At 41.8% G+C, this 25,641-nt stretch overlaps 2 protein-coding genes and 1 long non-coding RNA gene across 5 annotated transcripts in view; 2 read left to right on the top strand and 1 right to left on the bottom strand.

The window, feature by feature from the left end:
* Nucleotides 1–20,610, top strand: part of LOC141557702 (uncharacterized) — a 35,795-nt gene extending 15,185 nt beyond the window's left edge. Inside the window, exons 2-3 of the long non-coding RNA XR_012486869.1 lie at nucleotides 12,586–18,038; nucleotides 20,490–20,610. This is a non-coding gene — a long non-coding RNA (uncharacterized LOC141557702). The remainder of the gene's footprint in view (nucleotides 1–12,585; nucleotides 18,039–20,489) is intronic.
* Nucleotides 19,286–23,661, bottom strand: NAIF1 (nuclear apoptosis inducing factor 1). Its single transcript, XM_074293757.1, has 2 exons — nucleotides 22,926–23,661; nucleotides 19,286–21,741 (listed from the first exon to the last, which is right to left on the bottom strand). The coding sequence occupies exons 1-2, from the start codon at nucleotides 23,422–23,424 to the stop codon at nucleotides 21,269–21,271; spliced, it is 972 nt and encodes a 323-aa protein (XP_074149858.1). The 5' UTR covers nucleotides 23,425–23,661; the 3' UTR covers nucleotides 19,286–21,268.
* Nucleotides 23,662–23,901: 240 nt separating this feature from the next.
* Nucleotides 23,902–25,641, top strand: part of SLC25A25 (solute carrier family 25 member 25) — a 32,397-nt gene continuing 30,657 nt past the window's right edge. For 2 of the 3 annotated variants that reach the window (XM_074293750.1, XM_074293752.1), the window contains exon 1: nucleotides 23,902–24,854. In XM_074293750.1, the coding sequence (XP_074149851.1) occupies nucleotides 24,615–24,854 (240 nt within the window). In that variant the 5' untranslated portion in view covers nucleotides 23,902–24,614. The remainder of the gene's footprint in view (nucleotides 24,855–25,641) is intronic. The other variant, XM_074293756.1, reaches the window with a different exon arrangement.

Here is a 25,641-nt window from a genome sequence, read left to right on the forward strand (position 1 = left end):
TATAAGAAATCAAGCCATTCTCCAATTGATAAATGGTCAAAGGATATGAACAGACAATTTTCAGATGATGAAATTAAAACTATTTCCACTCATATGAAAGAGTGTTCCAAATCACTATTGATCAGAGAAATGCAAATTAAGACAACTCTGAGGTATCATTACACACCTGTCAGATTGGCTAAAATGACAGGAACAAATAACGATGAATGTTGGAGGGGCTGTGGGAAAACTGGGACACTGATGCATTGTTGGTGGAGTTGTGAAAGAATCCAACCATTCTGGAGAGCAATCTGGAATTATGCCCAAAAAGTTATCAAAATGTGCATACCCTTTGTGCATACCATACTACTACTGGGCTTATACCCCAAGGAACTATTAGAGAAGGGAAAGGGTCCTGTATGTGCCAAAATGTTTGTGGCAGCCCTTTTCATAGTGGCTAGAAGCTGGAAGATGAATGGATGTCCATCAATTGGAGAATGGTTGGGTAAACTATGGTATATGAATGTTATGGAATATTACTGTTCTATAAGAAATGACCAACAGGAGAAATACAGAGAGGCTTGGAGAGACTTACATCAACTGATGCTGAGTGAAACGAGCAGAACCAGAAGATCATTATACACTTCAACAATGATACTGTACGAGGATGTATGCTGATGGAAGTGGATTTCTTCAACATAGAGAAGAGCTAATCCAATTCCAATTGATTAATGATGGACAGAACCAGCTACATCCAGAAAAGGACTGGGAAATGAATGTAAACTGTTATTTTTACCTTCTGAATCCAATTCTTCCTGTGCAACAAAAAATTCGGTTCTACACACATATATTGTATCTAAATTATACTGTAATATATTTAACATATATAAGACTGCTTGCCATCAGGGGGAGGGGGTTGGGGGAGGAAGGGAAAAAATCTGAATAGAAGTAAGTGCAAGGGATAATGTTGTAAAAAAATTACCCATGCATATGTACTGTCAAAAAATGTTATAATTATAAAATAAAATAAAAAATTTAAAAAAAAAATTTTTTTTGCTTTGTGTATATATATATATATATATATGATTAAAGCTTTTTAATTTTCAACATATACATGGATAATTTTTCAACCTTAAGCCTTGCAAAACCTTATGTTCCAATTGTTCCCTGCCTTCCCCCACTCCTTCCCCTACATGGCAAGTATTCCAATATATGTTAAACATTGTAAAAATATATGTTAAATCCAATATATGCATATATATTTATACAATTATCATGCTGCACAAGAAAAATCAGATCAAAAGGGAAAAAAATGAGAAAAAATAAAATGCAAGCAAGCAGAAAGAGTGAAAATACTATGTTGTGATCCACACTCAGTTCCCACAGGCCTCTTTCTGGGTGCAGATGGCTCTCTCCATCACAAGATCATTGGAACTTGCCTGGATCATCTCATTGTTGAAAAGAGTCACGTCCATCAGAATTGATCATCATATAATTTTGCTATTGCTGTGTATAATGATCTCCTGGTCCTGCTCATTTCACTTAGCACCAGTTCATGTAAGTCTCTCCTGTCCTCTCTGAAATCATCCTGCTAGTCGTTTTTTTTATTCTATCTCCATTTCTTGGCCATGGCAGTTAAGTGGCCCTCTAGTACTCAGAGTGCTGGACCCGGAGCCAGGAACACCCCAGTCCAAATCCAGACTCAGACATTTATTACTTGTGTGACCTGGGGCAAGTCACTTAACTTCTGGATCAGTTTCCTCATTTATAATTTAGGGATATAATAGCATCTGCCTTCCAGGGCAGGATCAGCTGGGATAACATTTGAGCACTTAGCACAGTGCCTGCACATAGGAAGCTCTCTTTTTCATATACCAATCTATCCATTTATCCCCTAACTTTTACCACACCATACCTACCAAGGGAGTTAGTGGTGCAGAGGATACAGAATCCTGGAATGGAAATGATCTGAGTTAATCACTTGCTCTCTGTTCACCTCAGTTTTTTCAACTGTAAATGGGGATAGTAATCCATATCATCCAAAATTTCTGTGAGGATCAAATGAGATAATATTTTTTAAAAATGCATAGCACTGTGCCTGACACAGTACATACGATAGGCATATAGCCATACTACATATATACCATCATCACCCACCCACCCACCCCCAAAACAAAGAAAGAAAAAAAAATTGTGCATTGTTCTTCTAGTCTCTAAGTGGTTGTGAACTGTGGAAGGCAGACACCATGTGTCTTTTGTTCTATAACATTGCTATATTGAACATATGTGGGCATTTGATAAATATTGATGACGATGATGATGGCTAATGACAATCCAAAAGCAAGACCTAGTGTTGACACAGTACTCTTTCCCTTCTCAAGCAATAATTCCAGGCTCCAGTCATTCATCAACCCAGGAATTCTGCCAGTGGGTGTTTTTTCTTACCCACTTACCACTCCAGCTTGTTTCCTTCATGGTCTTTTTTCTTTTCTCTTAAGAAGCTAAAAGCACTTCAGGAATTTGGTCTCATTTACTCTTTCCATCCCCTTGAAGAGCTGGGAAGAAATCATAGGCTAATAACTCCTGACTGAGAGTAGGCAATCTGAAAGCACAAAAAGGGAATAATAATATTAACTCTAAAGTGGAGATAGGGTCTGATCTAAGTTGGGCATTAGGGAATATAGGGCAAGTAAGTGGCACAGTGGATTGAATGCCAGACCTGGAGTGAGGCCTGAATTTAAATGTGGCCTTAGACATTTACTAGTAGTGTGATCGTGGGCAAGTCACTTAACTTGTTTGCCTCAGTTTCCTCATTTGTAAAATGAGCTAGAGAAGGAAATGACAAAGCACTCCAGTATCTTTGCCATTAACATGCCAAATGGGCCACAAAGACTCAGATTTGACTGAAATGAATGAACAACACATCGGTAGATAAGTTTTCAGATCTTAGTTCATCCACCACTTCATTACCTGACTTTGGGATATTCGTTTCATAGGTATGTTCATAGATCAAGAGCTAGAAAGAAACTTAGAGGTCATCTAATCCAATGAGCTCGATTTACAGATAATAAAAATGGTTCTTATGCAACTTAAATGACTTAGCTAAGGTCATAGAAGTGAGTATCTAAGGCAAGATTTAAAGCCAGATCTGACCCCAGATCTGACATTTTCCATTGTAGCATTTTGTCTTCTTTAAACCAGTAAATTATTCAACTGTAAAATTTAGGATTAGCCATGATTTTCTCTGAGCTCCCTTCCAGTTCTAACATCCTCTGTTCTGTGTTCTACCTTTCCATATTCTGAGCTCCCTTCCAGTTCTAACATCCTCTGTTCTGTGTTCTACCTTTCCATATTCTGAGCTCCCTTCCAGTTCTAACATCCTCTGTTCTGTGTTCTACCTTTCCATATTCTGAGCTCCCTTCCAGTTCTAACATCCTCTGTTCTGTGTTCTACCTTTCCATATTCTGAGCTCCCTTCCAGTTCTAACATCCTCTGTTCTGTGTTCTTCCTTGCCATATTCTGAGCTCCCTTCCAGTTCTAACATCCTCTGTTCTGTGTTCTACCTTTCCATATTCTGAGCTCCCTTCCAGTTCTAACATCCTCTGTTCTGTGTTCTACCTTTCCATATTCTGAGCTCCCTTCCAGTTCTAACATCCTCTGTTCTGTGTTCTACCTTTCCATATTCTGAGCTCCCTTCCAGTTCTAACATCCTCTGTTCTGTGTTCTACCTTTCCATATTCTGAGCTCCCTTCCAGTTCTAACATCCTCTGTTCTGTGTTCTTCCTTGCCATATTCTGAGCTCCCTTCCAGTTCTAACATCCTCTGTTCTGTGTTCTACCTTTCCATATTCTGAGCTCCCTTCCAGTTCTAACATCCTCTGTTCTGTGTTCTACCTTTCCATATTCTGAGCTCCCTTCCAGTTCTAACATCCTCTGTTCTGTGTTCTACCTTTCCATATTCTGAGCTCCCTTCCTGTTCTAACATCCTCTGTTCTGTGTTCTACCTTTCCATATTCTGAGCTCCCTTCCAGTTCTAACATCCTCTGTTCTGTGTTCTACCTTTCCATATTCTGAGCTCCCTTCCAGTTCTAACATCCTCTGTTCTGTGTTCTACCTTTCCATATTCTGAGCTCCCTTCCAGTTCTAACATCCTCTGTTCTGTGTTCTTCCTTGCCATATTCTGAGCTCCCTTCCAGTTCTAACATCCTCTGTTCTGTGTTCTACCTTTCCATATTCTGAGCTCCCTTCCAGTTCTAACATCCTCTGTTCTGTGTTCTACCTTGCCATATTCTGAGCTCCCTTCCAGTTCTAACATCCTCTGCTTTATGTTCTTCTTTTCCATATTCTGAGCTCCCTTCCAGTTCTAACATCCTCTGTTCTGTGTTCTACCTTTCCATATTCTGAGCTCCCTTCCAGTTCTAACATCCTCTGTTCTGTGTTCTACCTTGCCATATTCTGAGCTCCCTTCCAGTTCTAACATCCTCTGCTTTATGTTCTTCTTTTCCATATTCTGAGCTCCCTTCCAGTTCTAACACTATGGTTCTAAACTCCCAGAAAAGCTCTGGGTTAGTTACATTGATATGATCCTGCCCTCTTTATATGCAAAGAGTTTAATAGTCAGAGAGCCTCTCAAGCTCCTTTTCTCAAAGTATTTTTCCACTAACTCAGTTGACCCATAGAAATATTTGAACTTGGAGAATGACCAATCAGAAAGTCTGCATTTCCTAAGGATGCGAGGGAGAGAAACTATGACAAAAATAGGGCAAGACAGGAAGAAAAGTGATTCCTGGTTCTTTGAAAGCTTTAGCTTTGTGCTGCCTGGAGAAGGATACCCAAGGAGGCATATGCTAATCCAAAGGCCTTCCTTCATGCATTCCCACTATCTCCTTCCTTCCTTGCCTTAATTCTTCATGTCTTCCTTTGTCATCCTCTTTCTGTGGCAATCTGACTCTTAAGGCTAGAATCCACAGCTCCTTTGACTTCCTTTCAGTGCTTCTGTCTAATCTCACAATCATTATCATTGCTGCTTGGCATTTTTCTATTGACTTTTCCCAAGAAGTTTAAGATCAGCCACTTTCACTGCTCCTCCCTGGGAACTCTACATAATGCAGGAAGAGAGGAAGCCTGGTCCAGTAGCTAGAGCACTGGAGCAGAGAAAAGGGACGTGGCTAATATTCTTGGCCCTGCTATGAGACTGATCAGAAACTCCTGGGTTTCCTCCTCTCTGGGTCTCTATAAAATGGGGATAAAAACTCCTGCCTTGCCAACCTCATGGGCTTGTCATAAGAACAAATGAAAAAACAGATGTGAAAATACTTTATGGTTCTCCAAGTATGTGATATTTTTACTAACCCAGCCCAGCCAGGACAGAGACATTCAGGATTTCTGCTGGTTCCACACATCTGGAAAGAAGGTCATTACCCAGGAGGGGGACGGTCAGTTCAGACACTGAGGAGCTGTTTGCCCTCAGCAGGGCTCCAAGTACAGACGGAAGCTGTCTCAGAATTCATAGACCATTGGAATATCAGGGCTCCAGGGGGACCCTGGATCGGTCAGTCCCCAACCGCCTCATCTAATGGAGGAAGAACCTGAGCCAGAGAAGGGGATTGCTTGCTCAAGATCACACAGTCAGTGGTGATGTAACCAGAAGTAGGCTCAAGGGCTCCTGACTCTCAGTCCAGCATTTCCACGATCAGCTTCTGAGCTTGATTGACTGGGTGGGCCGGCATCACCTCTCCCCTTGGTTTCATGTCTGACCCACTGGGAGGGCCCTAGAGGAACTGCTTCCCTCCTTCCACTTTCTGGCTCCCCCAAGAGATGGGGTGACTGAAGCTGCTTAACAAGAGCAGAGAGGATTTCCAGCTCTATTAGGCAGCACCATCTGCTGGACAGCCCCAGAAATGACAGGGGGAATTACACAGACCTGTGGTTCTCAAAGGCCCCCTTACACTCTTAAAAATTATTAAGGACCTCAGAGAACTTTCGTTTATGTGGATTATGATTAATTGGCTAACCTGATTTAAAATTAAAACTGATAAAACTGATAAAAGTTAAAATATTTATTTATTAACTCTTTAAAATAATAAACCCAACAGCAGCTAGATGGCACAGTGGATAAAATACCCTTCCTGAAGTGAGAACCTGAGTCTAACTCAGACACTTAATACTGCCTAGTTGTCTGACCCTGGGCAAGTCACTTAACCCCACTTACCTCAGCAAAATAAATAAATGCAATAATAAGTAAAATAATTTTATTAAAACTGTATTTTCTAAAACAAAAAATAATTTATTGAGAAGGGTAGCATTATTTTACATAATTTTTTGCAAGTCTCTTTAATGACTGATAGAAGATGGCTGGATTCTCATCCCTTCTGCATTCAGTCTGTTGTGATATATTGTTTTGGTTGAAGCATATGAAAAAAATCAGGACTCATATAAATATAAAATTGGAAAAAGGAAAGAATTTTTAGTAGCCATTTCAGATAATTGTGAATATTATCTTTTGATGCTACATCAAAATTAGATGAATGGTAATTTCTTGAAGGTTAATTGCAATATAGAATTTGAAAAATTCCACTGTTATACTTTTGAGATAATAAAAGTGAAAAAAGGGAACTAAATCTCAATACTTACTATGAACATTTTTACTAATCCAGTTTTGAACTCTCAGACCCTTTGGAAGGATATCAGGGACCCTTAGGAGTGCTAGGACCACCTTTGAGAACTTCTGATATAGTTTAATGAGAAAGGAGAGGAAAAGAAAGGAGGAGGATCGAGAAGGGGAAGGAAGGGAAGAGGAGAGAAGGGAAGGAAGGGAAGAGGAGAGAAGGGAAGGGAAGAGGAGAGAAGGGAAGGGAAGGAAAAAGAAAAACAGAAGGGAAGAAAAAGGGGAGGAAAAGAGAGAAGGGAGATAGGAGAAGGGGGAAAAGGTGAAAAGAAGGAGAAAAGATAGGAAGATGAGAGAAGGAAAGGAAGAGGAAAAGGAAAAAGACAGAGTATCTGCACTGTGCAATTTACAAATTGTTTTACAAACATTATTTAATATAATCCTGGGGATGACATCACAGAAGAATTATAAAATATCAGAAAGAGCAGGAAACGGAGTTCAAAGATCATCTAGTCCAACCCCTTATTACCGAGTTCAAAACTGAGTCACAGGCAGGTGAAATGTCAGGAAATTCACACAGCTAGTAAATGTCAAAGGGCTAATCCATCTTCCTGAAACCGAAGATTTGCCTAAATTGTTGGAAATACAGGGATTATATACCTATAGAAGGAAATCCCTCAGCTTTCCCCTGAATTTAATTCTCATTTCAACAACCCTCAGCAACAAGACATTTTTTTCTTCCTTCCTTCCTTTGTTCCTTTCTTTTCCTTTCTTTTTTATCTCATCCTTCTTCCCTCTCTCCTTTTTCCTTTCCCTCCCTCTCTCCCACTTTCCTTTCCTTCCTTCCTTCCTTCCTTCCTTCCTTCCTTCCTTCCTTCCTTCCTTCCTTCCTTCCTTCCTTCCTTCCTTCCTTCCTTCCTTCCTTCCTTCCTTCCTTCCTTCCTTCCTTCCTTCCTTTTTTTCCCCTTTCTTTCTTTCCTCCTTGGAACCCCAAAAACTTAACCTCATTTCACAATTGAGGAAACTAAGGCCCTAGAAGGAAGTGAATTGCTTAGAATTACTTAATTAATTATCAAGCATTTATTAAATGTCTACTCTGTGGATGCTAAGCACTGTGCTAAATTCTGGAGATCCAAAAACAGAAAGGAAAACAGTTCCCACCCTCAATGAGCAGTCTATCAGAGGAGACAGCATGTGCCTATAAAGGCACATCACAGTACCCTGAGACTTTTGGGACATCCTGTACACGTACACAAAGGAGATCACAAAAGGTGATTTGGGGAGGGGAGAGCACTAGCAAAAGGGAGAAAGGTCTCATATGGAATGTGGGGCTTGAATCAAACCTCAAAGGCAGTTAAGAGATTCCAAAAGACAGAAATGAGGGGAGGGAACATTCATTATCCAAATCCTACCAATTCTGTTTTCAATTCTTTTTCTATGTCCCATTTAGCTCAAGTATTATTTGGTAGAGTAATCCTCTAATTATACCCTTATTATGGGCCACTTTCACTGCAGAGAACAGTTTTTATCCTGTAATATCATGAGAAGATACTCTGAGACCTCAGCACTGTCACCAATGAGTGACCAAGTACAGACTGATGATGAAGCACATCTGATTTTTGACAGAGGATGAGTTCAAGCTGCACAAAGAAATGTTTTTGGAGATGATCAGTACGTGAATTTGTTTGGTACATATTTATTATAAAAGTTTTGTTTTCATTTAACATGTATGGAATTTCCTGTCATCTAGGGGAGAGGGGAGAGGGAGGGAAGGGAAAATTCGGAAAAGAAGTGAGTACAAGGGATAATGCTGTAAAAAAAAAGTTATCCATCGCATATGTACTGTCAAAAAAAATTATTATAATTATAAAATTAAAAATAAATAAATAAAATAAAAGTTTTGTTTTAAAAGTTACTTTGTTAGGGCAGTTAGGTGGTACAGGGGAGAGAGCACCAGCCCTGAAATCAGGAGGACCTAAATTCAAATCTAACCTCAGACACTTACCATTTCCTGGCTGTGTGACCCTGGGCGAGCCACTTAACCCCAATTGCCTCAGAGGGGAAAAATACTTTGTTCATATACCAAGATAAGGTCAAAATGCATATATGATTTACACTTAAAGATCCACATAAGCAAATTAGGAGAGCAAGTAATAGTTTATATGTTAAATCTATGGATAAAGGAAGAATTTATGATCTTTTTACTCTATAAAATTAAAAAGGTTTTACACAAATAAAACCAATGCAACCAAAATCATAAGAAAAGTAGAAAACTGGGAGAATTTTTCTTACAACAGATGTTTCTGATAGACTTCATTTTCAAATATATAAGAGAACTGAGTCTAATTTATAAAAATACAAGTAATTCCCCAATTAATAAATGGTCAAAGGATATGAAGTCAGCTGTCAAAGAAATCAAATTTATCTATAGCAATATGAAAAATGCTTTAATCCTTATTGATTAAAGAAATGCAAATTAAAACAATTCTGAGGTAACACCTCATACCTATCAGATTGGTTAATATGGCAAAAAAAATAAAATAAAAATGATGAATGTTAGAGGGGATATGGGAAAATTGGGACTAATGCACTGTTGGTGAAGTTGTGAGCTAATTCAACCGTTCTGGAGAGCAATTTGGAACTATGACTAAAGAGCTGCAAAATTTTGCATACCCTTTGATAGCACTGCTAGTTCTATATCCCAAGCACATCAAAAAGAGGGGAAAGGACCATTTGTACAAAAATATTTATAGCAGTTTTTAAAATAACAACTTTTAAAAATAATAACTGGAAATTGAAGATGCCCATCAATTGAGGAATAGCCGGCTAAACAAAATTTTTGTAATAGAATATTATTGTTATAAGATGTGGCAAACAGAATATTTTCAGAAAAACCTAGAAAGATTTATATGAACTGATATGAGACCAGGAAATTTAGAACTGATAGAACCAGGAGAACATTCTACACAGTAACAGCAATATTGTTTGATGAAGAACTGTGAATAACAGCTATTCTCAGCAATAGGATGATCCAAGAAAATCTGAAAGGACTAATGATGAAGCATACTATCTGCCTCCAGAGAAAGAACTGATATTGTTTGAATACACACTGAAGCAAGCTATTTTACATTTTCTTTCTTTCATCCTTTTTCTTTTATTCCAGTCTTCTTGTACAAATGATTAATTTGGAAATATTTTATATGATTGCATGTATATATAACTTATATCTGATTGCTTGCCATCTCAGGAAAAGAGAGGGGAGGGAGGGATAGAATTTGGAACTCAAAACTATTTTTTTTAAAAAGCATGTTAAAAATTGTTATACTATATAACTGTAAATGGAAATAAAATACATTTCTTTAAAAAGTTGTTTTGATTTACATTGTATCCATGAAGTCAGCCAGTAGAAAGGCCCATAGATGGACCATGTATGAACAAGAGAGCTAGTTTGGTCAGACCTAAGGGTTTGGCAGGGTGGGGAGGAAGGAGAGGGCTGACATGCAGAGTCTGGGCCAGGACCTGAATACTGGTTCTTCTACCTACTATTTGTGTGACTATAGACATCCATACTTTTCCTTTTTCTGTCCATTTCCTCATCTGAAAAATGCCATGGTTGGACTAGCTGGCCTCTGACGTCCTTTCCAGTTTAAAACTATGAGTGTAAGATCTAAGTGTCCTGATTCTCTGTGCAGCTTCTTTCCAGTATGTGGACTTTGGCCACTCCATTTTCCTGGGCTGTTTAATAGAGAACATCTAGTCATCTTGTCATCCCATGCCTCACCCTTCAAAGTACTCTTCCAACTCTTATAAAGTTGCTGGTGTTTGCTAGGCAAAGGGCACCCCACCCTCCCTTACCCCTTGATCAGGGTTATTCCAGGTCTCAGATAAAGTCCTGGGATGGCTGGATAGTAACTGGTTTGGTCTAGAGCTCACAGGGCCTGTCAGGTCAGAATAGACTTGAACTTCCTAACAGTCTAAAAACTTTTACCATGGAGCTTACCCTAATTGCCCTCTCTTGGCAAGGAAAAGGGGGAGGGTGTGGAAGTACATCCTATTTCTTCTTCTTTTTTAGACTTTTTAGTAGTATCTTATTTTCCAAATATATGTAAAGATAATTTCCAGCATTTGTTTTTTTTTCCTGCTTCAAAAATTTATTTATTAATTGTGTGACCTTTGGCAAGCCTCTTAACCTTTCTTAGCCTCTGTTTCTTCATCTATAAAATGGGGATAATAATAATGTACATGTTTGTTGTAAAGACAAAATGAAATAATATTTGTACTTTTCAAACCTATTTTTTTTATTAGTTTTTATTTACCAGATATATGCATGGGTAATTTTACAACATTGACAATTGCCAAACCCCCTGCTCCAACCTTTCCCCTCCTTCCCTCCCACCCCCATGGCAGGCTGACCAATACATGCTAAATCATGTTAAAGTATAAATCAAACACTATGTATACATGTCCAAACAGTGTTTTGCTGTACAAAAAGAATCGGACTTTGAAACAATGTACAATTATCCTGTGAAGGAAATAAAAAATGCAGGCGGACAAAAATAGAGGGATTGGGAGTTCTATGTAGTGATTCATAGTCATCTCTTAGAGTTCTTTCACTGGGTGTAGCTGGTTCAGTTCATTACTGCTCTATTGGAATTGATTTGGTTCATCTCATTGTTGAAGAGGGCCACATCCATCAGAATTGATCATCATATAGTATTGTTGTTGAAGTATATAATGATCTCCTGGTCCTTCTCATTTCACTTGGCACCAGTTGATGTAAGTCTCTCCAAGCCTCTCTGTATTCCTCCTGCTGGTCATTTCTTACAGAGCAATAATATTCCATAATATTCATATACCGTATTTAATCAGCCGTTCTCCAATTGATGGGCATCCCCTCAGTTTCCAGTTTCTGGCCACTACAAAGAGGGTTATGTGCAATTCTTTTAAACATATTTCCATATTTGTCATATAAGTACATCCTACCTTTTTTTTTAGCTTTTTATTTTCAAAATATATGTATAGCTTTCAACATTCATCCTTGGAAAACTTAATTATTAAGTATTAAGACACTTAATACTTTCTAGCTGTGTGACCCTGAGCAAATCATTTAACCCCAATTGCCTCAACCAAAAAAAAAATTACTATGTTGTGATCCACACTCAGTCCCCACAGTTCTCTCTCTGGGTGCAGATGGTTTTTTCCATCACAAGTCTATTGTAACTGGCCTGAATCATCTCAGTGTTTAATAGAGCAAAGTCCATCAGAGTTGATCATCACATAATCTTGCTGTTGCTGTGTACAGTGAATAGAGTACCAGACATGGAATCTGCAAATCTTGTGTTTAACTTGTGCTTCAGATACTTAATGACTATGACTGAGCAAATGACTTCACCTCCCTGTACCTTAAAAGAGCCCAAGTGGAATACCCTCATTTAGCAGATGAATATCCAGAATATCTTAGTAGAAGAATATCCAGTAGATGAATATCCAGAATATCTTAGTAGAAGAATATACGCACATAAGAACATTCACAACAGAAAAAAAGGATGCTTGGAACCTGGAAGTTTTTTGTTCGATTTCAATGTCACTGATTATGCAGATGTCTACTTCGTGAACAGTGTCTCAGCCTCTTAATAGGATTGAAGAAGATGCCTGCCCTCAAAAGATCATGTACATTTCCAACTAAATTGTGTTGGTAAAACAAACCACATTTCGTCTGGATTCTTCCCGAAATGAGATTGCTTGGACTGACTTGGTTTCTTTTAGAAGAGTGTAGATTTAAAGAAAGAATTAAAAATTGGCAATTAAAGGTTGAATTTTATCGTAAAAAATTTCTTTTATATAATCTGTGAATTTGTTAACTTGTATATGACATTTATTCGGTGTTGGGTTAAAATAAAAATAAAAATATAAAAAAATAAAATAAAAATTGGAAGATGCTTCAAGAATCCATCCAATCAATCAATATCTAACCAGAAATGTCCTCTATATCCTCAACAGGTGCCATCCAGCTTCCATGTGACAGTTCCCAGTGTTAGGAGGGACTGGAATCAACATGAGTTTCTAAGGCAGCATGGAACCTTGAAATGAAGAAGTGACTTATCACTAAAAGACAACAGCCAAAGGGGAAAGTAACCAGTCCCGTTCCTTAGAAACAGTCCGCATTTCTGCTTCTTTATCTGCAAAGTGGGCAATGTGGTCTTTGCCAGCCTGCCTACCTAGAAAGGATGCAGTCAGCAATCAAATGAGATGTTACATAACTCTGTGTGTGTGTATCTGGGATTCCATCAGTGTAGTAGAGAATTCCCAGCACAGAAACTCCTTCCACTATTACAGATTGGAAACATTGAATTTTAGATCTTACTGAGAGCTTAAGTGACTTACCCAGCCAAACAGCCAGGCAATTCTTCCGAGTCTTCCTGCCTTTGAGTCCTCAGTCCACTGTTTGACTGTGTTTCAATATTTGATTTGAAAAATGTTAAGTACCATTACTCAAATCCTACCAATTTCCCTTCCATTCTTCCTTCAAGGACCTGCTTAGCTCTAAGTACATACTCAGAGTATCCTTGTGTTTTCTAGAAAAGGAAAGGAAGGAGTAAATTAAGGGTGTATAAGAACTCTTTTCTCCAGTTCCTTCTTGACCTGCCATTGTGGTGTTTCAGGATCAGTCTTTAGTCTTCTTTGCCCGCCCTCTCCCCTTTTCCTCCATGGGTGGCCCGGAATTTGCCCGGTACTTCTTCCAGGTGCTGTGCCTGCCTCTGACTGGGGCACCACCTGGGAGTGACTCAGGAAGAAGCGTGCTTGGGCCTGTGGGCTGAGCCCCTCCTTTGCTTTCACATCAAGCTAAGGGGCTCCTAAAGCTTTTCTTGGAGGGAGGGAATAACACTTCATTCCTTACACCTGTTTGGCTATGTGGAATATAAGGGGTGGTCAGGGAGACTGGCACCTTTGGAGTGAGGGCTTGCAAGCCCTTTTCAGGGTTGCTCGTCCACCTTTGGTGTCCACCTGCTGCCCAATTTTCACCTGCATCTTCAACAAACTGTAGTGCAACATAGTGGCCCCATCCTGGCAAAAATCATCATGCAGACAGGCTAAACCTGCTTCAGGTAAGCAACAAGTCTTAAATCCATCACTTTGACTTCCAGACAAAAAGCAATTGTAATGCATTGGAGTTCTGGAGAGAAATGCATGTGGGACGTGGGGATTTGGAGAACACAAATTCCTCACCTGAGTTTGAGAAGACTTCTTCTCCTCCCCCTCCCCACCCCACTGGGATGGGCAGATGAATGCAATTTCTTTCAAAAGCTGTGAAGGCTGCTGAAGCAGGTGCTGTGAAGGCCTGAGAGCTTGGTCTTAGACCCCAAGATCCCTACTGCATCCTAGGCCATTGCCAGTCACCCTGCCTTTTGTCTTGCCATGGATTTTCATGACTCTGGACAAGAGAATGAGGCTGATGATTTTGTGCTACTGTGCCTCCCTTAAATCCAATTCACTCGCAAGTCTAGATATCAAATCTTTGAAAATAAAGGACAAGCAATAATAGAAGCGACTTTTTGCTTCGAGGTGTGAAACACCTTCCTCCTTACAACTGAAGAGAAAAGATTCAACTTCGTTGTTTTTGCTCAGTGTTTACTGGAGACTCACTCAAATCATCTAGGAGACAAGGATCCACCCCACAAGTCAATGACTGACCAATTTGGGGGCAACTCTGGACAAAACAAAAGAGTCAGCAAAGTTCTTTTGGTAGCCTTCCACCTACCCTCTCTAGCACTTCATCATTAAGATATCAAGGAGATCTAAATTCTAGAACATATTAAGTACTGTCTTGGAAAAAAGTCTTCTCCCCTCCCATGTTCAATTTTCACTTCTATGCACATGACTCCCATATCACCATATCCAGCATTAATTTCTCTCTGGAACTCCAGGGTGTTCCCAGTTGCTTATTGGCTAGATGCCAAAGTGATATTCCTAAAGCACAAATCTAATCATGCTAAATAAGCTCCCTAAGGCCTTTCGGAGCAAGCACATATTTTTCCATTTGGCATTAAAACTATTCACAACCTGTCTCCAACCTGCCTTTCTGGGCTTCTTATACATTACTTCTTTTCATGCATGCTACAGTTCAATTTTCTTACTGGCCTTGCTGCTGTTTTTCATATGCAAAATTAGATTTCCTGACTGTATGACTGAAAAGCTCTTACCCATACCTGGACTTACCCATACCTCCTGACTTTTGCAGGAAACCTAAGCCTCCTTCAGAACTCAGCTCAAATGTCACCAGCTGCTAGGTTTTTCCACTGATATTCACTTTGTATTTTTTACCAGATAGAATATAAGCACCTTGGGGGGTAAGAACTTTCATCTTTGTAGTCCCAGTATTTAATAGATAGCTCCTCACACTTAGTAGGCATTTAATAAATGCTTATTGACTGATTAGCTTTCTATACCTGGATGTTTCTAGCCATGTCAAACTCAACATGACTAAAACAGAATTCATTTTCTTTAGTCTCATAACAATCCTAATTTCTAACTTCCTTCTTTCTGTGGTGATAGTCATCAGGTTCAGAACCTTGGAGTCATCTTCTACTCCTTTCCCTCATTCTCCATACCCAGTCAGTTGTCTGGTCTAATCAAATCTACTTCCACAACATATTTCACATCTGACCCCTTCCCTCCCCTCACACCACTTATCATCCAACTAGTCTGAACCTCTTCTGTTCTGGACTGGAGAAGCACAATAGTCTTGTATGTGTTGGGACTGGCGCAGGTCAGTCTGATGTTTCAGATTAAGATATGTAACAAAATTATGTATGTATAGACCATCTGACAATTAACAAAAGGTTGATTTAGCCAAAGAAGAGTTGATACCTACAGAGTAAAGGTAAAAGGCTGGAGCAGAATCTATTATGCTTCAGGTAAAGTAAAAAAAGCAGGGGTAGCCATCCTGATCTCAGATCAAGCAAAAGCAAAAATAGATCTAATTAAAAGAGATAAGGAAGGAAACTATATCTTGGTAGACATAGAAGAGAAAGTATATTCAGCAAGAATACAGCAGCACTGATTCAGTTGGGAGCAGCATTCCTGCCTCTGTATTGGCCACTGGAGAGAAGCTTGCCCGGTTTTTGTCCTTTGCTGGATTTTGTACTTAGGCTACCAGGAAGTTGTGTACCTTTGGCCAATGAAGTCATAAGAATGGTTTCAGCACATTTTGAAGAAAAACTAGCTTAGCCTTTGTGGTTTATGGTTTTAGGGTATGGCTTCTACTGTAGTATTCCATCCTCCAACATCTATTCTCTCCAATTCATCTTCCACACAGGTACCAAATTAATAGTCCGAAAGTACTTGAAGGAGGAATTGATCAGAGGAGCCCCTAAACAATTTGATGAATCCTACAAGACATGTCTTGTTCTATGTGTAAAGAACACCTCCAATGAAGGTAAACATGTGACCTGAACCTTCCTGAGAGAACATCCAGGAGACCTCTTATAGTTGGTTCCCATTGACTATGACTATCTACAAGATGTTGACTGAGATTTAGAAGGGAAAAGACTTCTCTTGGAAGAACCATTCCCTCCTCTAAAAACTTCCCAAATTCAATAAAATCTAGCTGAAAAGTGCCTCCAGCCCATTTCATCCAGCTTTCCCTCCCTCGGTCTTTTATGGGAAGGAGGGAGGGATGGCTATTCTGACATCCCCCCTTCCTCCCAAGCACCATTTATCTTGGAGATAAGTCACAATCACTGAAAACCAATCAGATGGGTTTTCTGAGAGCTCTCAGCAAGGAGTCAAGGCACATGTATTTCCCAAGAAGGAGCCCTTCAGACAAAGATCTATGCTTTATCATTTCATCATACTGATTGAAGGATCAAATAGATCAAGGGCTATCCTGATCGTGCACCTTACATGTTTGACCCTATTACTACCTTGTTCAAGAAACTTCAGTGTTGCTTTCAGGATTAAAATATAAATCCCTTCACAATCAGGCTCCAATATATCTTTTCAGAGTTAGTGCTCTTCATATACTTTTATATTATAACCAAATTGTCTTTTTTGCTGCACTTCGGACATGACATTCTAGCTCTCAACTTTGCACAAACTGTCTCCCATGTCTGAAATGCTCTTCCATCTCTTGGAATACCTCCTCCATTAAAGGCTAGATTCAAATGCTACCTTTTACTCAAGGCCTTTCCTCATCCCCCCAGGTGTTAATGACTCCCACCTCAACACCTCACATCTCTTAGATTGGCTAAGATGAAAGAAAAAGATAATGACGAATATTGGAGGGATTGTAGGAAAACTGGGACACTAATACATTATTGGTAGAGTTGTGAAATGATCTAACCATTCTAGAGAACAATTTGAAACTATGCCTAAAGGGCTATAGAACTGTGCATGCCCTTTGACTCCGCAGTGCCATTACTGGGTCTGTATCCCAAGGAAATCATAAAGAAGGGAAAAGGACCCATATGTGCAAAAGTGTTTGTAGCAGCCCTTTTTCATAGTGGCAAAGAATTAGAAAGCATCTTCTGGAGAGTGACTAAATAAGTTGTGGTATATGAAGATAATGGAATATTATTGTTCTATAAAGTGATGAACAAACTGATTTTAGAAAGGCCTGGAAAGATTTACATTTACATGAACTGATGCTGAGTGAAACAAACAGAATCAGGAATACATTATACATAATAATAGATGTGCTATGATCAACTATGAAAGATTTGGTTCTTCTCAGTGATCCAAAGCAATTCTAATAAGACTTTGGATAGAAAATGCCGATTGCATCAAGAAAAAGAACTATGGAGAATGAATGTAATCAATACATGCAGTATTCACTCTCTTTCAACATGATTCAAAAAGCAACATGTATTAAAAACAAATTTTTAAAACTTTTTTAAAAGACTCCCACCTCTCCAAAATTCCTTGGTATGTATTTTGCATTTTCTTTTCTGGATATATATTGCTTTCCTTAAAATGTAAGCTCCATGAAGGTAGATACTGTTTTTCTTTGTTTTGTTCCTATAGTCCTGTAGCCCCTGCACTTTGTCAAGCACCTAGCATATAGCTTAAATTTTGGTCTGAATTTGGGTCTTTTCTTATCTTGTAAAATGAGGGACTTGGAGTAGATATTTAAAGGACCACTTAAGCTCTAATACCTATTTTACTTATGTCCTTAGATGAAAGCATGACCACAATCATGCAACTATAACAAACAGAGGTCATTCATTACCTCATGAAACTTGCCATTCCAGTCATGTTTACTAGGCAGCAACTACCAGTTTATTGTGGGCACAACTGGCTGGATTCTTGTGAGGAAGCCTGTGCGTCAATTTTTAAAAGGAGAACCTACCTCAAGATCTTCATCTGTGAAGCATTGGGCTTATTTCTGCCCTTAATTCTTCATCATCTAAAACTGATTTCCTGGAAATTCTACCCTTGTCAGCATGAAGTTCCAGGTAAGGAAGGTCAAGTCATCAGGCAGCAGTTCTTCCTGGTCATTTTCAGAGATTAAAACACAAGTAACTAGCACCATCCAGGAAGGATGGGTTGGGGATGAGCTGAGGACTTTGGGGGATAGAACAATATTGGATGGATTTTGTTCTTTGACCAGTCTATTATACTCGTTAAAACTCCCTCTCTTGCGTCACACATCCACAATACTTCTTCCTTGGCCTAATTCAACAGCTTTTAGTGTGTAATCTTAATTGTCCAATGTCAATGAGCATTTAAGTATGTGGAGGGCACTGTGTAAATTGCTGGGGCAGAGAGAAGATGAAATATATCACAGTCACTACCCTTGTGAACAAGACACTTTGGTAATAATCATTTTTGTTTTGGGAGTAGTTTTCCAACATAATCTAGAGAGGAAAACTCAGGATGATGGGGAGGTCAAGACAATAGGTTCTATTGTTTAACATAGTCTAAGAAGGAAAATGTTAACATGTTACATTTCAGAAATATTTCTGTCCATATAATGCTCACTGAATTAAATAAATGTCATCAATATTCTAAATGGAACCAACCATAATTTGATTTTCCAGTTTTAAGACAAAAGAACTTATGGCTGAGTGGAGGCTATAGTTTACGTCAGAGCATACTAATGAAGCCTATCAACTCCTCAGTTTTCTCCAATATCAAATCTCATCAGCACCAGATCAAGAGCAGGCACACATCTAATGTGAAGTTAGTTGGTGATGGCAATGACAATTACTTTATGAAAGCTGGAGTTCTAGAATGACAGGTCAATGTAAGGACAATTATTTATAGCTAGCATTAGACCTTCATTCAAACTTTTAATAAATAGTTGTTTTTGTTTTTGTAAGTAACAAGGGTGCTTCAACATAGTAGGAAGAAAAGGGCTCTGGACTTGTAATTTGAGGACCCAGATTCAAATCCTGTGTCTGCCATTTACCATGTGGATGGTTTTAGGCAAAACAATCTTTCCAGGTACCATTTCCTTCATTTATAAAATGAGAGAACCCATAAGGTTTCTTTTAGATCGAAGTCTACATTCTAAGATTCTGTAGTTGTTTAAGGGAAAGACTTCAGGAGGTTAGGCATTAAACATAAAGCTACTCATCATTCTATGCAATCTTTGAATGATACCCCAAAATGATGGCAAGTTTTTAGTAGATCTAACTTCACAGACTCAATCTTTAAATCCATGACTATTTTATGTAACCAATAAATAGACAGAGAAATATTATGTATAAAAAATGGGCTTTTATTATTAAAAATACTTGGAAAGAACTAGTCCAAGTGACCCCAGGAATCTTCTTTGTATCCAGTCATTTGGATCAGACACAATACTGGCTCAGACTTCAAAAATGGGTAAAATCCAGCTGAGTTTTCTTGTGTACAAATTTTCAGAGGCCACTGCAGTTAAATCCTGATGGAGCTGCTGGTGCAATTTCCAAGGGTTTAGGGGGGTACTAACCACGCATATCTTCAAAAACTTTTCTTATACCTCCATTAATGAGCCCAGCTCTTTACTGGGATGACATACATGGCTCTGCAGAAAAGCCATCAGCATTACAGTAATAATAGAACTAAGGAATTGGAGGGGGAGGGGATTAAGGGAGTGTCTCTCTTGATTGCAATAGTGAAAGTTAACAATTCTAAATGCAAGTACCCACAGAGGCAGCATCTTCCCTTTGTAAAGCTGGGGGCTGGTACCTTGGGTTGCAACCATGGGCCACATCTGGTCAAGGCACATACAGTGATACTGCCCAACCTTGTTCATCAAAGGTGACATGGGCTTATGTAGCTGCAAGGGCCTCAGTGATAGGTGAAAATTTAAAAACTTAACCAAAAATAGCCACTCAATTAGAATTAAACCTTCAAAAATTACAGTGGCTCCTGAAAATAAGGTGAGTAGATTCAAAGGACTGAATAATGAAGTCCAACTTTAAGTATTTCAAGGTACCATCTCCTTTCCAAAAGCAGGGATTTTCTCAATGCAGAACATTTTTTTGAAAAAAGGTATAGAGATGGTCAACTTTCCAAGAATCCAAAAGTTCTAGTCTTCATAGTAATCAAACTCTACTCTTCCCATATGTTCAGTGTCAATCATGGCTTTGGATTCGTCCCAGCTGAATATCTTGAACAATTCTGTGGAGTAACCTAACATTTTGGGGATGAGTGCTCCACAGCGATGCTGCTGCACAGTTTTTCTGCATTTAACTTTTGAGATTTAAAGGAAATACAGAATGGGATGAATCTGCACTGCAGATCTGTACTCTGAAAAAACTGAATTTGTTCCTGTGATACATGTGTAGAAGTGGACATGTTTGATAGAGGCCATTCAGTTGTATTCAAGAATTCAATACAGGTCTCAATAAGGGCAACTCCTTGAGGCAAAGAGTTGAGAGTTAATGATCTTTTATCCCTCTGCTTATCTTCCTCAGCAATTATTAGTCCAGAGCCTGAGCCTGGAACTAAAAATACCACCCAACTAAAGGATATTGGGGGAAAAAACCAGGCACCGGAAGAGTGGTGAGAGTCTGTGGAAGACATTATTGGCAGCCAGAGACACTCCCCTCCAACTGAACCCCTCCTGAGCAGCACTGGTGAACTTTAGCTTCAAGTCACAGATGCTGGCATCAGATCTCTGGGGAAACATTCTAGGCTATGAGCAGGGAATCTGTTGCCTGTGGGAGAATACCTTACTCTAATCCCCTGGGACCTAGGCACAGTGAGAAGAGGGTGCAATTTCAGCCCCAATCCTAGTGATACTGCCTCCTGGAAGATAAAGGTGATATTGCACAAGGGTTAGCACCATTATCATCATTCAAGATGGCAACACCTAGGATCTCCCTCTTGGCTGCACTATGTCCAGTTTGACCTTCATAGGAAATCGTCTAGTTAGGAGACTGAGTTAAGTAACGTTCTCACAGCTGTGCCTGGTCCTCCAGCAAGGCGATGCCTTGACCAGCCAGTCTTCAAGCTCCTGGGATAACAGCAGTAGGCCTCATGGAGAAGGCAACTCTGGTTCCAAGAAGCTCAAGTTCCACATCCCAACTTCCTCCAGCTCTCAAACACATTATGCACCAAGAGCACTGAATTCCTGTCTAATAGGAAGTTATCCATGTGGTTTATCCTATCTTAAGGAAAACCATAGGACCTGCCTGAAATACAACAGAGAATCCCATTCAGTCACAGAAGAGGGAGTTCATTAATCTTTAAGTCATTGGATAAGACTATCTTGTTGTCCATTCTGGGTCACTGGACCTGGATCAGATGGTGGAGCAGGACTTGGCGTGTTGCTCTGCAGATAGCGGCGAAAATCTTTAATCATGGGACGGAGGATCTGGATGAGAACACTCAAGGCTGCCTGGGTCCCTTCCATTGCTTGGGCCTGGCGTTCCTGAGCACAAGCCTGCACCTCTTGTGAACGACGAATCATCTGCAGGAGATCATTTTGTTGTTCTAAATGCTGGGCAATTTCCTTTACATGCAGATTGGTGACCCGTTGCTCCTGTATAAGTTTGGCTGAGTTCAGTGCAATACGACTTTTCAGTGCTTGAGGCTTGACAGACACATCAGCTTGGTGGGCCATCATCTCCACAGGTGCCTCGGCAGTTACTGTCGTGGGTGTCTCTGTTGTGCAATACTCTACCACTCCATCCTCCAAAGTATGATAGGTGGTCTCAGCAGGAACTAAAGGATAAATTAAAAAAAAAAAGTCAAAAGAATCCTAGAAAAATAAGCATCTACTCCCAAAGTAACCAGCTGGAGTTTGGAACTGTAAGAGAAGACATGTTTGAGGTCACAGAATATACTCCTTTAGTGGGGTGAAAAGCTAGAAGGTTACTAAGGTTTTTGTGGAAATAGGAAATAAAATTAAATTAAAAATACATATTTCATTCTAGGCAGATTTATTATAGCCTTTCTTATCAAGCTTCCCTTGTGCTCTTTGCCTCCATCTTTTCTCTTTTTTTCTTTCTTTCTTTCTTTTTTTTTTTTTTGCTAAGCAGAATATAGGAGCCAAAATGATTATTTATCAAAATGAAGGAAATCAGTGGTAATCCAATTAGCATACAGTAAGGAATACCAGGTTGAGCCAGTTGAGTAGCGGATCTAGGGAGGCCAGGATGACAGAGAGACATACTCTCTTACAGCTTCCATATTTATGACTAGTCCATGGAACATCCATGGAACACGCATTGATCATTGTTCTGCTCCCTTCCTGGAATAGACAACAGTCACCACAGAGGGGTTCAATGACTTGTCAAAGAAGCCAGAAGTTAAATTTGAACCCAGGACTTCCAGACTCCAACTCAGTGTTCTATCCACTACCCTTCCTTTAGACATCTGAGGAAAAATGGAGGTTCAAGAATGGACACTGTGAATAATCATTAGACCCAAGTGCCCATCTTCAGGAGACCAACAAAATCATCAAGGTGGGCCCTTAAAGCAGTTGGCATTAAAGGTTTTTTGTTTGTTTGTTTTAAATCAACAACCTTCCTAGAAAACATCCAACAAAGCTGCTCAGGACTTCACCTATGCGGAAAAAGTCCTGGATCAACATCGGGGGATTGGGATTCTAGTCCCGGTTCTGCAGTCCTTCTGAGTGACCTTGTGCCAGCCTTTCCCTCTGCGGGCCTGTTTCCTCTTCTATAAAAGTGGGAGACTGGACTGCATGACCACTAAGTGACCTTTCATCCTATTCTCGGTTCTGTTTGACCCAAGGTCACCAACCTACTGGCCCGTTTATGCTTCTCTGTAAAGTTAGGTGCTTGGCCTACACGGCGCTCTAAGGCTCCTTCCAGTATGGCCATGCCATGGTTTCCCAAAGCCCTTCCCGCGGACTCCTGCCCTCCAGGCGGTATGGGGCCACTCACTCTGCGTCAGGGTGACAGTGGCCGCAGCGGTGGCCGCCCCTAGGGCTACAGGGTGGATCTCAGCTGCGCCTGGCAGGCTGATGATGGTGGCCTCACCCAACAGGTTACAGATGCGCTGCTGCATGGGGGTCAGCAGAACTGGGGCCACGGAGGGGCCAGCGCCTCCAGGACCCGGCCCGGGGCCACCGGGGCCCCCCTCCTCTGGGCCGCCAGGGGGCTCACTGCCCTCCACGGCAGCCCGGACCTGGGCCACCTTGCGGCGGACCTCGGTCTTGAGGTCGGACCACTTCTTCTTGACCTCGGGCAGCTCCCGGCGGCACGTGGCCACAGCGTTGACTCGCCTCAGGATGTTGTGCCAGGCCGCGCTCTTGGCCGCCAGGGGCACGCCTGCATTGAAGTGGTTGATGAGCAGGTGTTTCTGGCGCTCTAGTTCCTCCACTATGATCTCCACCTCACGCTCCGAGAAGTTCATCTTCCTCTTCTTAGCTGGCACCGCCATGGTCTTCCCAATGCCCCCTTCCCCAGCTCCCTGCTATTCCTCTTTTTCCTCGGCCTGCCGCCCCCAACAGGGGAAGGGCCTCCCCTGCCCACTGCCAAGGCCTAGGCCCAGGCCCAGGCCCTTGACAACCTCCGGCGCTACGCAAAGTGCGTACGGCCCAGCCTCGGCCGGCCGAACCTCCGCCAAGGAGCTGCGTAATGGCTTCCTGAATCTGCCTCTTCCGCCGGGACGTGCGGAGCTTTCCCTCCCTCCCCTCCCCGGTGGGGCCGAGCGCCGGCTCTTCTCCAGGGAAACCTCGCGTGCCGGTTGGATACGGCAAAGAATTATCTATTCCCATTGGGTAGCGTCACTGTCCGTCATGATTACAAGCCACCCTATTCCTAGACTTGGAAGGTTCATTGGTCAGTAGTCATGTCGATCGAGTTGGGACGCCATACCCCCTATGTTTTTTTCTGCTTTTCTATTGGATGTGTTTTCTATCATTTATTCACCAATGTTCCACCAGCTCTCTGGATTTGTCCATTTTATTGGAGGACTGAGATGTTAGCGTACAAAAACTTGGAGTGATTCAGGGATTATTGGCAAAGGTCCATGCCAATTTTACCCTTGGTCCCGCCCACAACCTAAATTTTCTTTTGCTATTGGCTTTTATGTTTGCTACTCAAAAGATAGCGGCTTCCAATTTGGAGCCTACATTCCCTCCTTCGTTCTTACTTTTTTCTTTCCGTAAGACGAAATTTCCTGGGGTCAGTCAATTTGCTAATCGTGAGAACTTGACCTATTGTTGAGGAAAACACACTTTGAAAAGCTGGTTTGAGTAATTCCGAAACCCCACCGATGTTTGAATCTCCCCCTAGAAGAACCTTCCGCCTATTGGACCAGACTCGGAGGTGGAGCGTTGACTCCCGGCACCTCCTTCTAGGCCATGCCTCGTGCGGAGATCGAAGTTGGCTATTGGTTGCTGGGGCTGGGTGGGGAGGAGGTGAGTTGGCGCGGGGCAGAGCTCCCGGAAGCGCGCGGGCTGCCGGTCCGAGTCCGGCCCCGCCCAGCCCGTTTGCCGGCGCTTTTTCACTAAGGCAGAAGCCGGCGAGTTCCTCCACGCGCGCACTTGTAGGGGCCGGGACACCGATCGCGGACGCCTCCGTCGCCCCCACCCCCACCCCAGTCTCCTCCACTTTGCCCAGCGCCCGATGGTGAGCGACGTGTTGTGTCGCTGCGTGGCCTCCCCACCGGCCCCCGGCGCCGCCCCCACCCAGTCGCCAGCCGAGGACCCGTGTGGCGGCGCCGTGTGCGGTGGTCCTGACCACCGCCTCCGCCTTTGGAGTCTCTTCCAGGAGCTCGATGTCAACAACGACGGTGGCCTCTGTGTCAACGACCTGGCTGTGGGGTTGCGGAGGCTTGGCCTGCATCGTACTGAGGGCGAGCTTCGGGTAAGGAAGCCGCGGCCTGGAGCTGGCCGGGACCCTGAGGGGCGATAACCGCCCTTTGTCTCCCGCCCTCCGCATCCCTCCTTTAGTCCGGGAGAAATCCGAGTCTGGGAGCCGCGGGCAGCAGGAACTGAGGCTTCCGGCGGGGGGCCGACACCTGGAAGCGTTAGCCCTCCCGTTGGGTTTCCGGCTGAAAACGCCGGCCGGGCCTGGGTCCCTGCTCCCATGGAGGCATTTCCTCTGCGCAGCTGGAAGGAGCCCCGGGAGGAACTTGGAGGCTAGAGTTCCCCCTCCCGTGGAATCCCTCTCTCCGAGTCCGCTTCCGACCACATCCCTCCCAGCCACCCCGCCCCCAGCTAGCCCCCCTCCCCCCTTGACTACAAGAAGGTCCCATAGGCTCGGGCGCCCAGGGGCTATTTTCCCCACCTGTTGGCCTGACCTCTTTGGGGAGCTCTCCAGGCTTAGCTAAACTGGTGATGCTCACTGTAGACGCGCGATGTGTGGGTAAAGACGGGGGAAGAAATCGAAACTTGCTTGAAGTGACCTGTTTGAGAATGACGATTCTTTGGTCTAATGACAGCTTGTCACCGCGGAGTTTTGAAACTGTCTTTAAACCTCCATTTCCTCTTTGTAAGGCTGGAAGTTCTTACTTGCTCAGGATGTAATGGTGAGGATGTAGTGACTGTGGTGATCGCGTAGGTGTTAGCAATTATCTTCTAGGGGATTTAGATTGGGGGGGGGGAGTTGAGGGAGCTCTCCTAGCTCTCCTCTTTTGCCTTTGTTGTGTTGT

The sequence above is a fragment of the Sminthopsis crassicaudata genome, chromosome 2 (assembly GCF_048593235.1).
Source record: "Sminthopsis crassicaudata isolate SCR6 chromosome 2, ASM4859323v1, whole genome shotgun sequence".
Taxonomy (NCBI): domain Eukaryota; kingdom Metazoa; phylum Chordata; class Mammalia; order Dasyuromorphia; family Dasyuridae; genus Sminthopsis; species Sminthopsis crassicaudata.

Coding starts and splice junctions, on each gene's coding strand:
- NAIF1 (XM_074293757.1), bottom strand. CDS start 23,424: ATGGCGGTGCCAGCTAAGAAGAGGAAGATGAACTTCTCGGAGCGTGAG. Junction 21,742..22,925: donor CACTGTCACCCTGACGCAGA/GTGAGTGGCCCC, acceptor TTTATCCTTTAG/TTCCTGCTGAGACCACCTAT.